A 22623-nucleotide genomic window follows, 5' to 3' on the forward strand; every position below is an offset into this window, starting at 1 on the left:
CCTCTTCTTGGGTATTTAAGGTTCTTCTCCCCTGATGTACCTCAAAGGCTCTCTCTTCTCTAGCTCCTGGGCCTTCTCAGTGATCCAGAATTAGGCCCAGCGGTAGCTGATGGCTTCTCTCTGCTCATGTCTGACTGTCCTGATGTGTTGACTCGTGCTGGCCATGCTGAAGTGCGTATCATGTTCCGCCAGCGGTTCTTCACAGATAATGTTCCTGCCTTGGTCCAGGGCTTCCATGCTGCTCCCCAAGGTGAGGAGCCTGAAAGGCCCCGAACACATAGACCTCTCCTCTGCCTAGGCCACTTTCCCCAAAAGAACAATTTGGGACTTAGATGATTCCAGACTCTTGTCCTATAATCAGCATATCTTGCACATTCTTAACTTGAAAGGTTTTTGTTTGTTTGTTTAAACTTGTTTGTAGGCTTATGTCTCAGGTTCTTCAGATTGGAGTTGAATTTTCAGGCTCTGTGTTTAAGACCAGTTTCTCCCCTAAACTTTTCTCCTTTTACAGACGTAAAGCCGAATTATCTGAAGGGTCTGTCTCATGTACTTAATAGGCTGCCCAAGCCTGTGCTCTTGCCAGAACTGCCCACAGTAAGTCCTGCACTGCAGTAGAAGCCTCTAAGAAAGGGACAAAATTCTTCTTCCTGGACTAGGGCTAGAAAAGGGAGGAAGAGGATAAGCAGGATCATCAGATATATGGTTATCTCCTACCTTTTCTGTTGCCTCTTAGCTTCTTTCATTACTGCTGGAGGCCCTGTCCTGCCCTGATTGTGTGGTACAGCTTTCCACCCTCAGCTGCCTTCAGCCTCTTCTACTGGAAGCACCCCAGGTCATGAGTCTTCATGTTGACACCCTCGTCACCAAGTTTCTGAACCTCAGCACTAGCCCTTCCATGGTGCGTTTGAGTTCCAGCACCTCTTTGGCACCTCCATTTCTGATCCCTCTCAGGTCTCCCCTCACCTCCTATGGTTGTATTCCAGGCAGTCCGGATTGCTGCACTGCAGTGTATGCATGCCCTCACACGCCTGCCCACCCCAGTGGTGAGTACCTCAGGTGTCCCTCTGGCCGGGGGACTTCTTAGAAGACCCTGAGTAGTACCATTTTGCCTTAGTCAAATGGGATTAGCCATCCTGCTGTACAGCAGACGTAGAAATTACAAGATGCAGATAGGCAAAGATCTTTTCCTTAGGCCCAGAATGGACTCAGTAAATCCTGATTCCTTGTAATAGAATAGCTATCTTGCCACATAGTAGTCTTAAAGAAGAATAGACCTATCTATTCTTTCCTTTTGTTTTGCTTTCTTGCTGAATATTAGTTTTATAGTCAGAAAAGCAGCTCTTTCAGTTGCCTTGATTGAACAAGGCTAAGATGATCTCTGACTCCACAGCTGCTGCCATACAAACCACAGGTGATCCGGGCCTTAGCCATGCCCCTGGATGACAAGAAGAGACTGGTACGCAAGGAAGCCGTGTCAGCCAGAGGAGAGTGGTAAGTTCTAGGCCACGGGGAGAGATGAAGTTGAAACAAACTTTGCCAATGCTGCTGCCAACATTCTTTTTGCCTACAGGTTTCTGCTGGGGAGCCCTGGCAGCTGAGCCCTTGCCTCTGGCCTTGACTATTCTGATAGACAATCTAACCTGGAATTACTAATTATTGAGCCACCTTCCCCAAGGCAGGGAGACCACTGGCCTCTGACTGCCTTTCCCACGGACAACACTGAACTTCTGTTGCATGGCTGCACAAGAAACATAGGAATCCTGAATTCTAATGGATTTGTGAAGTAACTTGAGTATGAGACTAACTTGTGTTTGAAGGTAGATCTTGGCTGTGAGCTCTTCCATTTACATGTCATACTGCTGAGGAGTGAAGGTAGATGAGTGTGGCTTTGAGGACCAGGGACAGTGGATGTGTGTGTACCTGCTTGAGAATAAAGATTTCTTTTGGTAATTGCGCTGATTGTCAGATAGTTGCCACCCCCACCTATGCCTCAGTAGCACATAACCAGAGAAATCACTAATACAAGCTAAAGGAACAGTAATGATAAAGATAGCCAAGAATTCTTCAGGATATCTAACCCCTACAAGTAGGACACAGGTGGTATGATCAGAACATCTACTCACTATATACCTTGACCCTGACTTTTTACCCTTCCCTGCCCTACAGAAGAGGCAAAGAGTAAGAAGTTACATGCCTTTAAAAATCAAATACCTTTATTTTTGTCCCCCTTAGCAGCATGTGAGAAGTGGCAGTGACCTCAGCAGCAGGCCTGGTATCTTTGCCCTGTTGAGAAGCCAGGATCTCAGCTGAATCATTTGGGTGTTAGACAACAAGTGGGAAAGGGGGTGGCCAACCCCAGTACTGTAACCTGGAGGATGTTGGGGTCAGCACTAGGCAAGATCACTAGCTGCCTGACCACCAGTCTGAGGCTGGAACTTCTGTTTGCCTGAGTAAGGGACGATAGTCCCAGGATTTCCACACACATGAAGCATGCCTTGCTTCTGTAGTAGCCAGAAGGTTGGTTCTTGAGTTGTCCCTGCATGGTATCCTAAAGCAGGGCCACTGTCTCTTTTAGCTCAATGATCCCAAGAAAAGCTGCCCTTGGAGGCTCTTGAGACAATGTAGAAAGCAGAATGAATGCTCGAGTCATGGCTGACACAGTCCAGCTCATACTGCCATTACAGAGGTGGAGTGAGCAGTCACCCAGGGAGGGGGGTCCCAACTCATTCCATTCCCATGGGGCAGATGACTGGAAGGTAACAGCACCCGGGTAAGCCAATGCCTACAAGAGAAGATAGACATGTCTCTGAGTTCTAAGAGTTCTTGGTCTTCCTTCCTAATCCTCATTCCTCTGCAAAAATAACATCAAAGTATCCTGAAGCTACTCTGGCACCAGACACAAAGGTAATAAAAGTTCTAATTTCTTCTACATAATTTTAGTCCAATAAATGCATCCTCTGGTACCTTGAAGGCTTTTAGAGGTTTCAAGTTAAACTTCTAAAAAACCACTGCAGGCACAGAGATTGGAATGTAACAAGGATGGGAGGGGATGGGGGGACTATACTCTGGTCACATGATTGTTACTGCTTTAGTTCCAATTTGAAAAGTTATCCCTTGTCCCTTGTGCTGAAGGAGCTATTTGAGTTTCATTTACTGTCTTAAGACCTCTGCCACAATTAGATTACTTCAGTCTCACAAATTATTGAGTTCCAGACGCTGGCACATAAGTGAGAGGTGATTGTTGACCACCATATCCTATCTTCTTGAGAACAGCTTTCTCAGAATTCTATCCTAGTTATCCTATTTATTATTATTAAATTATCATTGTAACTACAAACAATGTAACATTTCCCATTTTAACTGCTTTGACATATATAGTTCAGTGGCATTAATTACATTCACAGTGTTGTGCTACCATTTATTCTAGTCCTCTTTAAGCCACATCTGCTACTAGATTCTAGAACTGCCCTGTCCAGTATGCAAGCCACTAGCTACATGTGGCTATTTAAATTAAGTAAAAAGAAATAAAATTAGAAATTTGGGCATACTAGACCCTTCCAAGTGCTCAGTAGCCACGTATGGCTAGTGGCTAGCATACTGGACAGCTTAGGTACAAAACCTTTTCCTTACCACAGTTTTACTGTACAGCACTTATCTAGATGTTTTTACTTTACCTTCTTGTGTCCACACCCAGGAATACCTTCCAGTTGTCCAAGCAGCCATAGTTATAAGGACTTCTAAATACCTAGAGCCAAGAAGAACATGTTTCTAGAAGCTTCTTTTACTTAATCCCCTCCCAATTTTTAAGCCTAAATTGGCTAAGTTAAAGCTTAGTAAGGTAAGGTTCTAGCCTCTGTCTACAGGATTGCAGGTTCAGTTAACCACTTGTCCACCCACCCCAAGCCCTCTGCACTACTCACTCTGCCCTTGGCCTGTAGCCGATGCCTCTCCTTCTTGTTGATGTGCCTTTCGATGCTAGTCTCACCCCGACTGATGAGAACAGCATGCCATACAGTTAGGGCCCCCAGGGCAAGTGCCACAGAACTAAAAAAACAGGGAAAAGATTGGTGGGTGGCTTAGAGGGGGCTGGAGGGAATAGGTCTAAAATTGATTTGAGCAATAATGATTGGCTAGGAACCTCTCTACCTAAGAATTCTGCATCCCCCAGCTTATATCCTAGATCAGGGATTCTTAACTTTGATTGTTCCACAGACCCCTCTGCCAGGGGTCCATGGTCCCCTTCTCAAAATGTAATATCAGGTAGTTTTATGACACTCAACATTGGCATGTGTTTAAATTAAATTTTAGGATTATTCAAAATTATGTTTTACAACTTTCCCATAATTTCAATACCTGATAACCTAACACGGTTCAACATCTGTTCAGATGGTCATTTTTGGCAAACATTTAGAAATTTGAATTTCCTCGCGGCCTCATAAAACCATCTCTGCCATCCTTACCAACTTTTTTGCAGCAATTATCCACAGCACTCAGAACACACTTCATCAAAATAAAAATCATACTAAGTCCACTCTATACTATGTATTATTTAATAAATATATCACACCCACACAAACATGTCCCCACAAGAATTTTCTTTTCTTTTTTTTTTTTCAGTTTTCTAGAAATAATGGTTTTTTGAATTTTCAATTCAATCTCACAGACCCCCTGAAATCTTACCACAGACCCTTTGGGGGTCCATGGGACTCCTGGGTAAGAACCCCTGTCCTGGATTAACTTTTGCATAACTACATCTGTTAAAAAACAAACGAAAAAGCAGTGATGTGAGCTAAAACTAAATTACGTAAAAAAGAGGGTGGAAAATAAGCCTGTATTAAGGAAAATGTTCTTTATTTCCTGAAATACCCATGCTTGGTTAACAGTGTAGGGTGGTAAAGCACAAAGAGTTGAATTAAGTCTGGCCTCTTTGCCAGCCTAGATTAGACTAGAACAGTGGCAGTTCACACAGGGATGAGTGATCCTGCCTGCATTTGAGCACCTTAACAAGGTTTTTCTGAAGTCGCCCCTCCCTTAAACTATCAAAAATGAGAATTAAATACCTGCACAGGAACCAGAGATAGACAAGGCTCTTGTGAGTTACCCTTTCACGAAAGGAGAAGGTGGGTGGTGGTGTCTGGTGATAAGTCTAGAAAAAGAAAACGGCAAAGCTTGGCTCATGTGTTCTGTTAGTCTTCAATAACTGCCGCCAGAGTCCCCAGCACCTATAGGTAGGCAAGTGGTCCAAACCCAGGTCAGGAAGATACAGGATTAAAGCTACAGAGGAGTCAGGGCAGCAGCTAGATGGGTGGACCAGCCCGGCAGCATCATCACGTGGACAAACAATGGGTAGAGCAGATCTGGACAAGATGGCAAAGCAGAGGAGCCAACCCTGGGCCTTTCAATTCAACAACACTGACGGGCTCCAGGGGAAGCCATTCCACTCCACAGCTAGAACTTCTATTTGTGGCTGCATCCCCAAGAGAAAAATTAGGCCCATACCCAAAATGGACTGGCTGGAGGGAAGAGAAATGTGAACTCCACCAAGCTCTGTGATGGGGGAACAGCAAAAGTGCAATGATATAAGCCCAAGATCTGCTGAGCAAAAAGAGTCCTAAAAGGCATGGGGGTGAAGTGATGATCCTGATGCAGATGTAGATGGACTAGGGGTGAAGGAAAACCAGACTAGCCCAGCCTGATTTCTTTGTCCCCTGGAACCCCATTACACAGACTAATAACATAGACTCCTTGCTGCTCAGGCCATCACCATAGCAGAGTCCTTGCTCAGCCCAAAGAGCAGGTGATAATGAGATGGTTATCCCAAAACTGTCACTGACCAGGGACATTCCAGCTTGCCCCCAGGCCCCTGAAGTCCACCCATTGCAGAGTTTCTCAGAACACCCCCTATCCAGCAGGCAGTGGCCCTCAGCCAGCGTCTTAGGACTACACAGGCAGCCCTGGCCCCAGTTGCTTCAGCAACTCGATACCCCAGGCCTGAGCAGCAGGAGGCAATGGGGTGGGGACTGCCCACCTGGTTGGCAACCGCCTGTAGTTTGTTCTTGTCGAGCTGTTTCATTTTCTAAGGGGATGGAAAACAGTGCTGGTTATACTCTCAGGCCTCTCGGATGGGGGTGCCACCAGCCCCACTCCTTAGGGACATCCCACACCCACGTTCTTTCTACTGAGCTGCCCTGCTCCTAATTGTGGGCTCACCTCAATGGCAGCATAAGCTTCTCGGAAAAGGTCCCAGCTTCCATAGCTGCAATAGACACAGCCCAAAGTCATGAAAAAGCAGAAAGAGAAGAAGTATCGATGGTTATAGTGGCCCACACAGTTGTTTAGCCAGGCTGGTAGAGAAAGGATTAAGGACAACATCAGACACAACTTTAGGAGGTGGCCAGGTCTCTCTTAATTCATCCTTTATTTATAACATCTCCCAAGCCAGGCATTCAGTCACCAAGAACTATTTTCGAAAGACAGAAAAATAGAGTATTTCCAGAGATTGAGGTGAAAATGTTCTTAGCATCTTGAATCACTCACAAGTCCCATCAAGAAATCATGAGTTCTGAAATCCAATAAGATGGCTCTCTGACAGTAAGTGCTTCAGAGAAGCCAGGGCTAACCAGCCATCTGTATGGAACCAGTAATTCTATTTGGCACACCCAGTGGATGACCACAAAAGCCCAGACATCTCTACAACATGAACTCCTATACCCATCCAATGGCTGTCAGCATGACAGTCTACAGGAGAATGCTGTTAAGATATATCCCTCGCTCCAGGAAGATCAATCACAGAGAGCCTGTAAACCTCCTGCTCCCCCCAGGAGTTGGTCAGCCCCACGTCTCCTCTTCTGCAAACTTCTCACAAGCCCAATGCTCTCTCCAGGTGATGCAATAAGCCTTGGGTTTGTGGCTGTTAGCCCTGTGCCGTACTCTGGAGCTAAAGAAGCCTCAGGCAGAAGAGATAACAAAAGGATACGGCAGTGATGATCCATCTTCAGCACACACCTGTGAGGGAGGGACACAGGCTCTGTTATGGTCGCCAAGGTTCTTGAGATGTCAGTGCCAATCCTTTCCTACAAGGACCAGCATCCTGCTGAAGTGGAAAGGGCACAGACTTTGAAGTTAGCCAGGCCTTGCTTCAAACCCAGCTCTGCCATTTATTGGCTGTGTGATAACTGGGTAAAGTAACTCATTTCTCTGAACCTTAGTTTCCCAAACTAGCAACAATGCCTAACTCAGGACCATCCTGAGGAAAAGGTGCTATGAGATATAGAGGGCACAGTGCCTGGGCACGATATGTACTTCAGAAATATCTTACCAAATTTCAGGTCTAGGTTTTGCCCTGGGACTAAAGCAGAAGGGCCACAGGATTCTAAGAGGGTAAAGCCAAGACCCACCTATTGCAGATGCTGCAGTGGTGTGTTCGGGCTGGCTTGGGGTAAATGCACTTCTTACAGATGGAGACAGTTGCGATATCATTCCTACCCTGTGCAAAAGGAAAAAAGCATCATAACAGCTATGGCAACACCAACTTTACACCTCAAAAGATACCAAAGTACTCTCTTCCCCACTCCTGGGCATGGCTTCCATAGCCTGCAAAACCCCCTCCCCCTACACCCTTGTGAAAACCGACCTGTGGTGGATATCCAGGCGAAGTGGTGATGGCCTGGTAGTAATGGAAGACGATGAGGATCAGATTCCAGTGACTATAGAAGAAATGCCAGCAGAGTCGTGGCACTGAGTAGGTTTGGAGGATGAGAGGGAGGACACATAGGTAGGCGATGGCCACGATGGAGCCGGTCAGCACGATCACCAGCACCACAAATACCTGCCAACACCAATGAAGCCTGAAGATATGGGTCAAGTAGACCCAGTAAGAGAGCCTTGTCAAAGCCCAGAGTAGACTCAGGAATTTCTCCCTGGGGGTAGACAGCAGGCTTCCAAAACCCAGTAGAGATCCCTCTCCTTTCCCAAAACACCCCTTTTCCTGCTCCCTAGGCATCACTCACCACCCCAAACCAGCGGATCACGTTGTCCACCAGCCAGTAGACAGGCTCAAAGGCAGCATCAACAGCGGTGTCACTGCTCCCAAAGGAGTTGTAGAGCAGGGAGCGCAGGCAGACCTTGCCATAGCGCCAGCGCTGTACCAGGCCCCGGAGCAGAGGTGGACAACGGCGCCGATAGCCCAGGAGCAGAAGCAGGCGCAGGCAGAGGCGGGCTGGGCCCAACAGCAGGCTCCGCTGGCCCCGCATGACTCCTAGGAGAACACACTTGTGAGGATCCAGCCTGGTTCCTCTCCCTCCCTGTCCTCACTGGTGGGGAAGACCCAGAGTACGAGCTTAGAGGACAAAGACCAAAGACTGGTCCAGCTGGGCCAGCATCCCAACCAGATTACATGGGGTAGGGACTGGAGGTTCTGAGCCTGCAGAAATTCTATCTACTTTACACCAAGTGGGCACACAGAAATCCAAAGTGATGAACATCTAGAGTGAAGGGCCACAGAGGAAAGGGGTGAAGGAAAGGTAGGCAGCTCCAAGGTAAAACAGGGTCCTTGAAGTTATCTGTGTAGACAGACCATTGGATGGAGTGTGGTCAACATATACAAAGATACCAATTGTGTCTGTGGGCCTGGCCACTGTAATGGGTTGCCCCCAGGGTCTGTTGGCTGACCGAGCCCATCACCCTACCTCCTAAAGATGGTTCTTCACTAAGGAAGTGTCAGCTCTTCAAAGTGGGGAAGTGAGTGTGTTGTATAGGGATCCTACACCTAGAGTTTCCCCAATGCTGTGAGTCTTGGCAAAAGATACAGCTTCCCATCTCCTCAGGCTGCTGTAACAGGCCAGCTGACCCAACCTCAGAGCATAAGATTCTGCTCATCAGGACAGCTCAGACATCCCTTGCATGACAGATGATGCCTTGTCTCTAATTCTAGTCACACCCCAAGGATACAGAAAGCAAGACAACTTCAGGTATTTAGGAAAGAATAACACCAGAGGTAGAAGACGATGGCAGTGGGAAAGGGTCTCCATGTTGGCAGCTCATGACGACCACAAACCCTGCCCTCTGAGTGGGGAGTGTCCTCTGTCCTGTTCTAGTGAGAAACTCAAGAGCCCTCTGTAGTTGCTGCCCTTGGCCCCAAGCGTCCTGATCAGTCTTCCTAGCTCTTTAGCATTTCCCACAGTTCTCTGTAAGTGCCTTCCTCTATGTTGTTTCTAACTCATTCAACAGCAATGGAAAGGGGCTGGCTGCCCAGGCAGTGCCCAGAACAGAAAACACACATGCTCTGGCAGATTCTCACAATGACAGTCTCATCACTTTTGGAGAGTAAAAGTTCTTTACCAAAAAAGAAATTATCTGATTTTCATCTAAGGTGGCCATAGAGGGCTGCTTTGTCTTCAACTGCTCTGACTTATTTAACAGGCAGCTTAAAACCCAGCAGAAATTGGAGGAGGCTGCTCCACTCTAGGGATGGTTTCAATTCAGTAACTGGAACACTATATTCTCCTTGCATCCTGGCTTAAACCCACAAAAGGCCTTTCAAAGAGAACACTTCATTACCTCTTCCACAAGCCCTGCAACTACCTAAAGCCAAAAGAAACTCAATGGGCAAGGCCTACAGAACAAGAGAAGAAAGACACTTCAGTGATGACCCACACTGTGCACGGATGAAGAAACTGGCCATTACCATTACCTCCTAGGAAGCTAAGAGAATTAAGGCATGTGGGAAGGAGTACAGAAAAAAGAAAAATAAAAAGCTCAAACTTCCTTTGAGTTGGACAACCATTGTTTAGAACCACGATTTGGCTTGAAAATTTTATTTTCAAAATAGTAAACAGTCACAATCAAATACAAGAGGGGGACAAAACATCACTCCACAACAAATCGCGGTGACTTTTGGATTTGACCCTTACTATGGCTAAAATCGTATTAGCTAAAGTCCTTTTTATAGCAATAGGTTGCAAATCAGATGCATTCCTCATTTGGGTTCACCTCTGCCCTTTAGTAGTTCTGTGACCTTGGGCAAATCACTGAATCCTGATGGAACTCAAAGTCCTTCTGTTCCCACACAATGAGGAGGGAGGATTAAATGCTAAAGTCCTTCCAGATCTAACCTTTTATGAGCTTATATATATACATACTTGGTAAGGTATAAATGTTCATAAAGTGCTTAGCACAATGTCTAGCTCATGGAAGTGCTCAATAAACACTTGGTGAATGAATGAATGGCCTGGAACACCTGGTTGAAGGATGCAGAAGTAAAAAGGTTAGTCATATGTCTATTTGGCCTACAAATACCAGTAAAAACACTCCTGCCAATGTGATAACATTACATACATGTCAGCCACAACCATTTCAAAGACAGAAAGATAATGTTATTAGAATCAGCACTTAAGACCTAGATGGCATTTTAGAAAACAAGTCCAACCTGAAATCACCCCAAACATATAAAAAGAAAGCTTATAGATATAGAGCTATAGATCAGATTTAAGTGAACAAAGTTTGAAGCTAGACCCCTCCTTCCCCTCACTTTAGCTAGTCGGGTATAGACGGGATGTGAATGACAGGGAAGAGATGTAGTTCATGGGCCACAACTAACAGTTTTTATCTCAGGAAAAGAGGTAAGGCAGAACTCAAAAAATTCTGGGGGTGATAGGTGGTGATCTCAAAGTGAATGTGGGAGGAAACCAAGCAAAATAGTTTCACTGTCACCCCCAAACACAAGCCCTGAGCACTCTAATCCCTAAGTAGTAAGGTATAAATGAAATGTTCATAAAGTGCTTAGCACAGTACCTAGCTCATGGAAGTGCTCAATAAATACTTGGTGAATGAATGAATGACCTGGTTAATACAGGCTACAGTGTCATCTGCCATCTGACTAGAGGGGATTGCAAGCCACACATTACTCGGGGGGAGGAGGGGTCTCCTCTTTTCCACGGCTCTAAGTCACCATTTACCCCGTGGGGAGAGGGGAAAGGTTGGAAAACAAGGGCAGATTGCAAAACCACCAGGAGACAGAGGAAACCGAGATGAAAGTCGTGGCAAATCTCATTTGGACAAAGATACTGCTCTCAGGATGTTTGTGATCTCAAGCAGCAAAATGCAGCATTTTATTGATGTCCAAGAATTCGTTTACTGGTTAACATGCTGGGAAGGAAAAAAATAGCAACTTTATCATGGGGATGCTCATCAAAAGCTAAGGATGAGCCTAAACAACTAGAGCTTCGCTTGAGAGGATTCCACTGCAGGACAGAAGCTGCAGTTTCACAAACCAGGAAAAGGTTTTTTCAATGAGCGGCATGATCAAAGCCCCGAAGCCAAAACAACTTGGATTCCAGTAGTTTGAGCTCTACCTTGAACTATCTTCAAAACTCTGTAAAAGTCAAATCCTTTTTCCGATTCAGAGTTTCCAAATCTGTGAAATGGGCGCGTTGGGTTGGTTGACCTCAAGGACTCCTTCCTGCTCCGCCGTTTACGCTGCCGTGTAGGTGCACTCGGTCTGGCCTGCATGCGGGGCGGGGCAAGAGAGAGCAGGAACCTAGGCTCACCACAGGGTCCCGGGATAGGGCCCGGCCCTAGAAAAAGGGACTAGGATAGGGAGCAAAGAACCGCGGCTTTGCTCTTACCTGCCGGTTGCCCAAAAGTGAAATGAAGCCCAGCAGCCTTCGCCACCGCTCAATGCCTCCCCCTCCAGCTCCGCGCCCGGACCAAGGCCGGCTCAGTAGGACCCATCACGGGCCGCCGCACTCAAGGAAAGATAGGGAACCCGGACCCGCCGCCAGCCCATCCTTGACCACAGGCGCAAGCGCAGGAGCCCGGGAGCTTCGTCCCCTACTTGTCCTGGGGCACTCTGGGAAATGTAGTTTATTCCTGGAGGAGCCGCCACAAAATGAAGCTCTCCAATTAACGCGTTTGTTACTGCGGAACTGTACCTGGATTCGGCCAATAAGAAGTCGGCCTCGTTTTCATCCGGGCTTTGGAAAAGTGGCAATCATGGCGCCACCCGTGAGGTACTGCATCCCGGGTAAGTGAGCGGTGCCTGCAGAGTCCTGGTTGGGGGCAGGGGCAAAGAGGCTGGACGGACAAAAGCTTCTGGGGACCTGTACCTGAAGCAGAGTTTTTTTCTGCAGGCGAACGTCTGTGTAACTTGGAGGAGGGCAGCCCGGGAAGCGGCACGTACACCCGGCACGGTTACATCTTTTCGTCGCTTGCCGGCTGCCTGACGAAGAGCAGCGAAAACGGCGCGGTAGAGGCGGCGGCTTCTTATCTCTTTATTTTTAGGCGGCTCCTGATTTCCCGCGCCTTAGGCAGGGGCGCTGCGGACGCGTCTTTAGTCCCTAGCCAGGGGAAACGAGTTGGTCTCTAAATTTCGTCCTGCCGTAATCCCCGCTGCTTCATCCTTCTCCACTCTTTCTACCTTACCCGCCACAATCCAGGCACACAGGCTTATTTCAGTCTAGATAATGCGCTATGCCCTCACCTGCCACGGACTATTTCTACGGGGGCATCTGGAACACGCTCCTCTCTTAGCTTAGTTAATTCCTACCTATCCTTAAGACAGCAGCATTTTTTCAGAAAAGCCCTTTTGGACACAATAATTGAGCAAGGAAGATTGTGTTGTTGAACACTTACAAAGAATTTTACTCTCTTGCCAAGGATTTATCTCAGCATAGAACTAAGCACTCATTTGTGAAAGTTTGTTGAATAAGTAATATTTTCCTCCCTAGTACCAAAGTTGGTCCAGGATTAGTAGGGGATCAGATGTGCAGTCTCTGAAGGAGCAGCTTAAAGACAGGTAGCATAGTAGAAAGAGGATTTAGAATTAGAATACTTAACTAGACTTTGATTCTGCCTTAAGTAAGAAACTTAAACTCTCTGGCTTGGGTTCTTTGTCATCTGAAAAAATGAGAGGGTTTTTATTCAGTTAATTGGGGGACTGTCCTTCTCACTCGAATCTAAGTTCATTCCATAGAGGTCTGTTGAGCATTTTCATGTGCCAGGCACTGTGCTCACCTTCAAATATATAGTAATGAGCCAAATACACATGGTCTCTGTTATCAATGGGGCAGAGACACAAATTAAAAACCAATAAATGCCCAAATGATATTACACTGTACCATGAGAACATGTAACAGGAAAAGCACCCTAGTCTGCAGAATTGATATTTAAGCTAAATATAAAGGATAATTAGGAGTTGGGTGGGTGGGAAGAGTGCATTCCTGACAGAAGGGACAGGTTGAACAGAGATCCTGAGATGGGGGAAATTCAGTGAATTGGGAAAACTGAAGAAGGTCAGGAGAGCTGAAGCAAAGCAGGCAAGGGAGAGATTGAAAAAAAGACGAGGCTCAAAAGAGCCTCAAAGAGAAACTTCTGTTATTAACAGAGAAGAAAAGAAGTATAGCTACTGTTATATAGCATTGATTTGGAAATTAACTTTTGAGAAAAGAGGTAAATTATTAGTGGTTATAGGCAATATGGTTATAGAACTAAAATTCAAGCAAATCACCAAAAAAAAACTATTAAAGCTTATCTAGAATAGTTAAATTATGTCTTCTGTCAGCATTCTTCCCATTTTTCAGAGCCACTTGATCCTCCTATTTCCTAGAATTTCTAAGGTACTCTACTCAGGGCTATAAATAAATCCTTTGTCCACCTACCCTGGTAACCTCCTTGACCAAGGTATTCCTATATTACTCTCAGGCACAAATAACTTTTTCCCATGGCTCATCCAGGATATCTGTTTTTTAATTGCTCTCTCTCTAGCTTCCTGTGGTGTCAGTGATGAGAGAGACAGAGTCCCAATTACTGCCAGATGTGGGGGCTATTGTAACCTGTAAGGTAAGTTGGTCCTTACTCCCCTGCTTAAGTGCTGAAATCATATTTCTAGATCTCTGTCATCTAAAATGGTAGCCACTAGCCACATATGGCTATATAAATTAAAGTTAAATAAAATTTAGTTCCTCAGTTGCACAGGCCACATTTCAGGTGTTCATTAGCCATGCTATGGCTAGCAGCTGCTATAGTGGTCAGCACAGAACATTTTTGTCACCACAGAAAGTTCCATTGGACTGTGCTACCTAGAGATTTCTAGGATAATGACCAAGGCAGCTGACTTCAGACATGTATAGTTCTTTTATTGTGCTGGTTCCTTAAGTATGTAGTTCTACCTATGTCTGGGAAATACAGAAGTGCCATGGGTGATAAGAAGGCCTACTTTTGAACATCTGAAACCGAGACCTTCTGCAGAAAAGAAAAGTCCAGTCTATTCTCTGGTCTTCTGATAAATTTAAAGTCTATTAGAGCATTTTAGAGGTACAAATTAATGCTATGACACATCAGTATTCTGTGCCCAACCCCATCGTCTGCCAGGGTAAATTAACCTGTAGCTCTTAGTTTCTCTCTTTTTTAAATTGCTCCAGCAGCAAGTCTATACATTCTGAAAATTAAGAGAAAGAGATAGCTGAAATGCTGACTTAAATTCCCTCTTTATAGAAAAAAAAAATCCCTCTTAGTAACATCTCTTAAGGTCTAGATTGGCTATAATAACCAATGTCTATTTATGATAGACTTTGGTACTTTTCAAAGTCTATACCACATTATTTCATTTGATTAACCCTATCAGGTGGCCAGAGAGGCTCTTATTCCATTTTCCATATATCACTTGTGCAGAGATAAGTAGTAGTTAACTTGTCTTAAATTATATACTTAGTAGGGTTGCTTAGACAAAACTCCTAGTAATTCTTGGTTTATTGCTGCCTCCTTGAGCTGACAATTGTGAATACTCTGATGTGTATCCATTCTTCATTCCACAGGTCTCTAGCATCAATTCGCGCTTTGCCAAAGTACATATCTTATACGTGGGGTCCACACCACTTAAGAACTCCTTTCGAGGAACTATCCGGTAGGAAGTATCCTTGTCTTCACATTTGCCTGAACAACTGGAATGAGATTAGGATAGAAGGGAGACTGGAATTTTTAGGAACAATTACAATTCCTGTTTCTGCCTCTTTCTCCTCTTTGTGCTTTGAGTCATCCTCCAGTAGTTGCCTAAGAAAATACTATAATATATGAGCTAGGACAAAAAGAAAATATTAATCAGGGTTTGAAAATAAAGCAAAAAGAATTGAACCAAGCTGATGATTAGCAGTGTTGGATTGATTCACACCAAGCAAAGAAGAAAGCATTTTAGGAAGTACCATTTTTTTCTTAAATTTAATAAAGATTAAATTCAAAAGAGTTGTAAGACATTGAAAAGCTTAGTGAATTAAATGGTAAATTTTTTTTTTCCTGTGGGTTCTTTGAGAAGGGACAAACAATTCTTGCAGGCCAGATAATTTAACTTCTGAGGCCCTTTTCAGCCTCAGGAGTCTTTATGGTTCAGTAATGCTTCCCTTCAAATTCTCCTGTGACAGAAAAGATCCTTGTCCTTTCCTGCCAAATCTCATCTGCTTTTCTCTAGACAAAGGAACTAATCCTGCTATTCTGCATGGTCCTAAAATGGAAATATGTTTTCTCCTCCAAGTAAGAACTATAGGTATCCTCCACCCTACTCCTCTGGAAGGCAGCTGGGTCCCAACTATAACTTGTTCTATCTGCTTTTATAGCACATTATCTTCTAAGAATCTGCAGGATGTTTTTGTTTTTGTTTTTTTTCTCACAAATAATTGATCTATCTTGTTTGTTTGTTTTTATTATATAGCAAGGAAGATGTCCGAGCTACTGAAAAAGACAAGGTTGGGCTTTTTGTTTGTTTGTTTGTTTGTTTTCAGGGCTTTAGGATTCTCAATCCTTTAAATTTATTATCCTAAGGAGTTTCAAAACTCCATGGAGGGAAGTGGATTTGGCCCAACGGATAGGGCATCCACCTACCACATGGGAGGTCCCGGGTTCAAACCCAGGGCCTCCTGGCCCGTGTGGAGCTGGCCCATGCACAGTGCTGATGCACGCAAGGAGTGCCGTGCCACGCAGGGGTGTCCCCCGCGTAGGGGAGCTCCACATGCAAGGAGTGTGCCCCGTAAGGAGAGCCGCCCCATGTGATAAAAGCACAGCCTGCCCAGGTGTGGCACCGCACACACAGAGAGCTGACACAGCAAGATGACGCAACAAAAACAGACAGATTACCGGTGCTGCTGACAAGAATCTAAGCAGACACAGAGGAACACATAGCGAATGGACACAGACAGCAGATAATGGGGGCGGGGGGGGGGGGGGAGATAAATAAAAATAAATCTTTATTTTGAAAAAAAAAAACAAAAACTCCATGGGAATGTGGAGTACAGGGAAGTTGTTTTCTCCTGCTGTAAAGTATGAAATTACCTCACTGTCCCTTTCCATTCCATATAACTTTTGTTTACCTTATTGATCAGAATGGGACTAATTTGTTCTTTGCCTTAGTAGCCAGGTATTTATTCATTGCTGTTCCTTCAGACTTAATTCTGGTGCTTTTTAAAACCAACTCTAGTACCTTTTGGCCAAGTCAGACTCCTGATTGGGTTACTGAATTCAAGTTTTTCCATTTATATGTTAATACTCTAGGAGCAATAAAAGTTGTTGATTGATTTGAGTAATGATGACTTCTTCCCTCTGGAATTAGAAAATAGACTGACTTTACTCAGAGGGGCTAATAATTTCATGTAGACCTGAGCTAAACCCTTAACACTACTTTCTTTACAGGTTGAAATTTATAAGAGTTTCCGTCCAGGAGACATTGTCTTGGCTAAAGTGGTATCCTTTATTCCCAGAAGACTTCTGGTCCTTTGTCAAAAGAAGAAATGGAAGTAGAGAAACAACTCAAGTGGCTATGGAGGGAAGATTTCTAATCCTTCATTTTCCTTTACCAATATTACGTGTCAAGATATCCCTAGGTGATGCACAGTCCAACTACCTGCTGACCACTGCTGAAAATGAGCTAGGAGTGGTGGTGGCCCACAGTGAGTCAGGTGAGTTGTTCCGTGCTTCCACATCCTCACAATTCCCTGGGTGCCATGATTTGGGGTTAATCCATAAGTCAGTGGATTAAACAAGTTTGTTTTGTTTTTTCTGTATGAGGTAAGGTTCATGGGGTAGATTGGGGAAACTTCTGCCCAGCTGAAAAGAAAAGGATCTGAGGCAAATAGTTGGAGTCCCAAGTCTAATACTATCTTTTCCCTTCCAGGTGTCCAGATGGTACCCATCAGCTGGTGTGAGATGCAGTGCCCTAAGACCCATACTAAAGAATTCCGGAAAGTGGCACGAGTGCAGCCTGAATTCTTACAGACCTAAGAAACCATATTTTACCCAAAGGAGGGAATTAAGCTATTTCTGAGAGTACATGTATGAAAGTAACATCAAAACGCCATTGTCTTTATTGAAACACCTGGGATCAGCCAGCAACCACCTCTAGAAAAATCAGGATACATGTTCTGAGGTGGAGAATTTTTCATGTAACTTTTGCTTCAATGATGAAACTTTTTGAGGCATCAGCAAATAGAAATAACCTGTTTTCCCTGAGAGTCCTTATAAATGTGTATTTTTTGTTATAACCGTTTTTACTGAAAGAATCTAATGGTTTCTGTTGTCTTGAGCAAAGATAGGAATCTAGTATCATGACTTTTTTTTTTTAATCCCTCCTCCCTCTCCCCCTCCCCCGCCATGGCTCCCCTGTCTGTTTGCTCGTTGACTGCTTTTGTTCTTTCTTTAGGAGGCACTGGAACCAAACCTGTGACCTCCCACATGGGAGACAGGTGCTCAACTGCTTGGGTCACATCCACTGCCCGTATCATGACATTTAGAGCAAGAGTTTGCCTGGTGTCAGCACTTTAATTGACATGTATATGTGCTTGCTTGTTCTGGACAAAGCCTTATTTCCAGTCCTTGTATGTTTTGTGTTCTGTCCTAAACCTTTGCTTATTGGGTGTGCCCTGGGTCAAGCACTTTGTGTATATTACCTCAATGAGGAAAATTATGGTTTGGTGGAAATTACAGACATGTGGTAATCTAGTGTGTGAGTAGTTTTTAAAATAAATTAGGAAACATAGTGTTATTGATGTGGTATGTATTAAATCTGAATTGAATAGCAGGAGAGACCACTGTCATGTAAGCAGGGAAGGATCTGTGACATGAGATAAAAAGGAATTGAAGAACTTAGATGAGCAAAGTGGATGTGGCTCAAGCGTTTGGGCTCCTGTCGACCATATGGGAGGTCCAAGGTTCAATTCTCAGGGCTTCCTAGTGAAAGTAAGCTGGCCTGAGTGGAGTGCTGGCCTGCGTGGCAAGCTGCTGCAGCAAGATGATGCAACAAAAAAAGATACAGAGATGGGAAGTGGACGTGACTTGAGTGTTTGGGCTTCCATCTACCATATAGGAGGTCCAGGGTTCAAACCCAGGGCCTCCTGGCCCGTGTAGTGAGCTGGACCACGTGAAGTGCTGCCACACACAAGGAGTGCCATGCCATGCAGGGTTATCCCCTGCATAGGGGAGCCCCATGCACAAGGAGTGTGACCCACAAAGAGAGCCGCCCCATGCAAAAAAAATACGCAGCCCGCCCAGGAGTGGTGCCACACACACACAGAGCTGACACAGCAGGATGACGCCACAAAAAGATTCCTGGTGCCACCAAGAAGGCAAGCGGACACAGTAGAACACAGCGAAAAGACACAAAAAGCAGACATTGGGGGGCGGGGGGAGGAGAGGAGGAGGGAAGAGGGAGGGGAGAGAAATAAATCTTAGAAGAAAAAAAAAATGAGATAATAAGAGATGCATCAGACCAGGGAGCTGAGGTGGTGCAAGAGATCAAACACCTCTCCCACTCCAGAAGGCCTCAGGATCATTTCCTGGTGTTGCCTAAGAAGACAAGCAGACAGAAGAATGCACAGCAAATGGATTCATTGAGCAGATAAGGCAGGGGGAGGTGTAAATCTAAAAAAAAAACTTAAGATGAGTGAAATGAAGATATTCAAAGCAGAAGAAAAAATGCAGAGATCAAAATGAATACCTAAATTCAGGGATGAAGAAGGGATGAGAAGTATGGAGAGGTTGCAGAGGATATAGGAAAGTTGAGTATGAGTTGTTACTACCCAGGAAGTCCTAACTACTTACTATACATTGTGGCAGTGGTTGAGGGTGAGCTTTGGAATCAGCACCCCATAGGTTTGTATCCTCTACTTGCTAGCCTGGGACAGGGTTTTTTCCTTTTTAAATTGAAATTTTGGAGATGATTATAGATTCACATGTAATAATGTAATAATAAAGCAAGATCCTTGTACACTTAGCCCAATTTCCTTCTGATGACATTTTGCAAAATTACAGTGTGTCACAATCAGGATATTGACACTGATTCTTTTTTTGATTTATCTGTCATTCCCCCTCTTGTTTTCAGTCACTGTTTGCTCTCTGTGTCCATTTGCTGTCTGACTGCTCGTCTTCTCTTTAGGAGGCACTAGGAACCAAACCCATGACTTATGTGGAAGAGAGGTGCTCAATTACCTGAGCCACCTCAGCTCCCTTGTTTGTTGTGTCTCTCATTGTCTTTACTCTGTTTTTATTGTTTTGTTTTTTTAAGGAGCATACATGGGAAGCAGGCACTCAACCACTGAGCTATATCTGCTTCCCTCTTTGTGTGTCTCTTGTTGCGTCAGTCTGCTGCGCTAGCTCACCATTTCCAGGAGGCACCAGGAACCAAACCTGGTACTTCCTATGTGGTAGGTGGAAGCCCAATCACTTGAGTCACATCCGCTTCCCAACGCTGATTCTTGAGCAAGTTATTTTTATCTCTAAGTCTGTTTCTTCATCTGGAATAGTATGACCTACCTTATCAGGGTATTGAGGGGAAGAAATGCATAGAAGTGCTTAGTACATATTAGTTTTATTGTTATATATGAGTGTTATCATATTACCATCTATCAACTATCTACTAAATCCAGGCCTTATGCTAGACCCTTGCATATAGTTTGTTTAATCACTTCCCTGTTGATAGTATTTAAGAACTTTACAATTTTATCTATTATAGACAATGTTGTAGAGAAATACCTGTATCATATATTTTTGTGTGTACTTATGATTCTTTTGTAAAAGTACTAGAAGTGGAATGCTGGGTCAGAGAATATGCATATTTTAAATTTTGGTTCTCCCTTATTGTCTTCCAGAAATGTTCTACCAATTGATTTTTTTCACCAGTAGCCATTTTATGTTATCTCTGAACTTCACAGTGACCCTGTAAAATAGTAATCATTTCCACATTTTACAGAGAAGGAAACTGAAGCTTAGGAAGATTAATTAACTTGTTCTGGTCATACAGCCATTGAGCAGATACAGCCATTGAGCAGATCAGTATTCAAACCCAAGTCTGTCCTACCGTGAAGCCCAGGTACTTTGTCCTGTGCCATGGTGCCTCCTTTATGCCAATTATTAAACAGAATCTTGGGCATGCTAGTAGTCTCTCCAGACTGTCATTGGTTCATTAGTCATGAGTGCTGTTTTGGATACTGTTCATTCATTCAGTAAATATATAGTGAGGAACTATAGGCATACCTCAGAGATACTGTGGATTCAGTTCCAGTGACCACCACAATAAAGTGAGTCACCAATTTTTTGGTGTCCCACTGCATATAAAAATTACGTGTGCACTATACTTAGCATTATGTCTAAGAAAACAATGTGTAATACCTTAATACTTTATTGCTAAAAAATGCTAACTGTCATCTGATCCTTCAGCAAGTCAGTCTTTCTGCTGGTGAAGGGTTTTGCCTTGATGTTGATGGCTGCTGCCTGATCAGGGTGGTGGTTGCCGAACGCTGAGGTGGCTGTAGCAATTTCTTAAGACATCAGTGAAATTTGCCACGTCAATTGACTTCCTTTCATGAAAAATTTGTTTGTAGTATGTGATGCTGTTTGGTAGCATTTTACCCACAGTAGAACTTTCAAAATTAGAGTCAATCCTCTTAAACCCTGATGCTGCTCTATCAACTACATTTACATATTCTAAATCCTTTGTTGTCATTTCAACAGTGTTCACAGCATCTTAACCAGGAGCAGATTCCACCTCAAGGAACACTTTCTTTGCTTATCCATAAGAACCAACTCATCCATTAGTTTTTGGGTTTTTTGTTTTGTTTTGTTTTTTTTAAGTACTAGGGGCTGGGGATTGAACCTGGGACCCTGTATGTGGGAAGCAAGCACTCAGCCATTGAGCTATATCAATTTTTTCATTTGTTCTAGTTGTTTGTTGTTGTTTTTCTAGGAAGCACCAGAAACTGAAGCTGGGACTAGGTGCTCATCTGCTTGAGCCACATCTGCTCCCATCCATCAAAGTTTTAACATGATCCCATCCATTAAAGTTTTAACATGAGATTGCAGCAATTCAGTCATGTCTTCAGGCTCCACTACTAATTCTAGTTCTCTTGTTCTTTCTGTAATATCTGCAATTACTTCCTCCACTAAATTCTTGAACCCTTCAAAGTCATCTGTGAGGGTTGGAATCTCATTCGAGGGTTGGAATCTCATTCTTCCAAACTCCTGTTAATGTTAAAATCATGAATGTTCTTAAGGACATCTAAAATGGTGAACCTTTTCCAGAAGGTTTTTAATTTACCTTATCCAGATCCATCAGAGGAATCAATCTATGGTAGCTATAACCTTAAAAAAAAAAAAAAAAGTATTTCTTAAATAGAAGTCAGAATTACTTCTTGATCCAAGGGCTACAGAATGGATGTGTGTTAGCAGGCATGTAAACGTTAATCTTGTACATCTCCTTCAGAGCTCTAGGGTGACCAGGAGCATTGTCAATGAGTAGTAATATTTTAAAAACTATGTTGTAAACTGATAAGCTGTCATCCAGGCATTGCTGTTCCATTTATAAAGTACAGGCAGAGTAGATGTAGAATAATATTTATTTTTTTAAGATTCATCCTATTGCACTACCTCAGTTCCCTGGTTTGCTGCATCTCTTATTGTCTCTCCTCTGTGTCTCTTTTTGTGTCATCTTGCTGTGCCACCTCTCTGCTCGGGCCAGCTCACCTTCACCAGGAGGCCCCGGGTAGCAAACCTTGGATCTCTCATATGGTAGATGGGGGCCCAATCGCTTGGGCAACATCCACTTCCTGATTTATTGTAATTCTTAAGGGCACTAGGATTTTCGGAATGGTAAAAAAGAACTGGCTTCAACTTAGTCACCAGCTGCGTTAGAACCTAACAAGAGAGTAAGCATGTTCGTTGATGCTTTGAAGCCAGACATTGATGTCTCTCAAGCTGAGCGTATGGTTTCTTCCAATAGAAGGCTGTTTGGCCTACATTGAAAATCTGTTTTTAGTGTAGCCACTTTCATCAGTTATTATAGATATTTAATTCTGAATAAACTAACTGCAGCTTCTACATCAGCCCTTGCTACTTCACATTGTACTTTTATGTTAATAGAGATGGATTCTTTCCTTAAACCTCATAAACTAACCACTCTGGTAACTTCACTTTTTTTTTTCCTGTAGCTTCCTCACCTCTCAGCCTTCATAGAACTGAAGAGTTAAGGCCTTGCTTTGGATTAGGTTTTGGCATAACGCAGGGGTTAACAAGGGGTCTTTGAGTTTGAATTGAAATTCAAAAAAAACATTCTTGTGGGTACATGTTAGTGTGGGTGTGATATATTTATTAAATAAT

At 43.9% G+C, this 22623-nt stretch overlaps 3 protein-coding genes across 8 annotated transcripts in view; 2 read left to right on the top strand and 1 right to left on the bottom strand.

The window, feature by feature from the left end:
• MMS19 (MMS19 homolog, cytosolic iron-sulfur assembly component) overlaps positions 1-1950 on the top strand; it is a 47230-nt gene extending 45280 nt beyond the window's left edge. For all 5 annotated transcript variants that reach the window (XM_004456987.4, XM_023588355.2, XM_023588356.2 and 2 more), the window contains exons 26-31: positions 64-250; positions 512-594; positions 734-898; positions 984-1043; positions 1391-1491; positions 1571-1950. In XM_004456987.4, coding sequence (XP_004457044.2) covers positions 64-250; positions 512-594; positions 734-898; positions 984-1043; positions 1391-1491; positions 1571-1598 — 624 coding nt within the window. In that variant the 3' untranslated portion in view covers positions 1599-1950. The remainder of the gene's footprint in view (positions 1-63; positions 251-511; positions 595-733; positions 899-983; positions 1044-1390; positions 1492-1570) is intronic.
• A 241-nt stretch (positions 1951-2191) lies between these two features.
• On the bottom strand, positions 2192-11795 carry ZDHHC16 (zinc finger DHHC-type palmitoyltransferase 16). Of its 2 annotated transcripts, XM_004456989.5 has the most exons (12): positions 11625-11793; positions 11352-11502; positions 8010-8257; positions 7634-7828; positions 7398-7486; positions 6977-7005; positions 6211-6344; positions 6029-6076; positions 5061-5146; positions 3921-4044; positions 3675-3745; positions 2192-2782 (listed from the first exon to the last, which is right to left on the bottom strand). In XM_004456989.5, exons 3-12 carry the CDS (start codon positions 8250-8252, stop codon positions 2668-2670), a joined length of 1134 nt encoding a protein of 377 aa, XP_004457046.2. In that variant the 5' UTR covers positions 8253-8257; positions 11352-11502; positions 11625-11793; the 3' UTR covers positions 2192-2667. The 2 variants fall into 2 exon arrangements, with proteins under 2 accessions (XP_004457046.2, XP_012380047.2); XM_012524593.4 differs by lacking the exon at positions 6029-6076 and having other exon boundaries at positions 11625-11795.
• Positions 11796-11965: 170 nt separating this feature from the next.
• EXOSC1 (exosome component 1) lies at positions 11966-20406 on the top strand. The gene is made up of 8 exons (XM_058298657.1): positions 11966-12022; positions 12129-12244; positions 13762-13836; positions 14811-14899; positions 15698-15731; positions 16672-16722; positions 16853-16937; positions 17153-20406. Exons 1-8 carry the CDS (start codon positions 11992-11994, stop codon positions 17257-17259), a joined length of 588 nt encoding a protein of 195 aa, XP_058154640.1. The 5' UTR covers positions 11966-11991; the 3' UTR covers positions 17260-20406.
• Positions 20407-22623: the final 2217 nt, after the last annotated feature.

This window comes from Dasypus novemcinctus, chromosome 6 (assembly GCF_030445035.2).
Source record: "Dasypus novemcinctus isolate mDasNov1 chromosome 6, mDasNov1.1.hap2, whole genome shotgun sequence".
NCBI lineage: Eukaryota > Metazoa > Chordata > Mammalia > Cingulata > Dasypodidae > Dasypus > Dasypus novemcinctus.

What these genes read in the sequence shown, in the direction of transcription:
- ZDHHC16 (XM_004456989.5), bottom strand. Translation starts at nt 8,252, where the DNA reads ATGCGGGGCCAGCGGAGCCTGCTGTTGGGCCCAGCCCGCCTCTGCCTG. An exon ending in TGATCCGCTGGTTTGGGGTG is followed by an intron (nt 7,829 to 8,009) that starts GTGAGTGATGCC and finishes TGGTGTTGGCAG; the next exon opens with GTATTTGTGGTGCTGGTGAT. An exon ending in CTGGGTGTGGACACAAGAAG is followed by an intron (nt 2,783 to 3,674) that starts GTAAAGTAAAAA and finishes CTTCTCTTGTAG; the next exon opens with GCATTGGCTTACCCGGGTGC.
- EXOSC1 (XM_058298657.1), top strand. Translation starts at nt 11,992, where the DNA reads ATGGCGCCACCCGTGAGGTACTGCATCCCGG. An exon ending in CGTGAGGTACTGCATCCCGG is followed by an intron (nt 12,023 to 12,128) that starts GTAAGTGAGCGG and finishes TTTTTTCTGCAG; the next exon opens with GCGAACGTCTGTGTAACTTG. An exon ending in GGTGGCCCACAGTGAGTCAG is followed by an intron (nt 16,938 to 17,152) that starts GTGAGTTGTTCC and finishes TTTCCCTTCCAG; the next exon opens with GTGTCCAGATGGTACCCATC.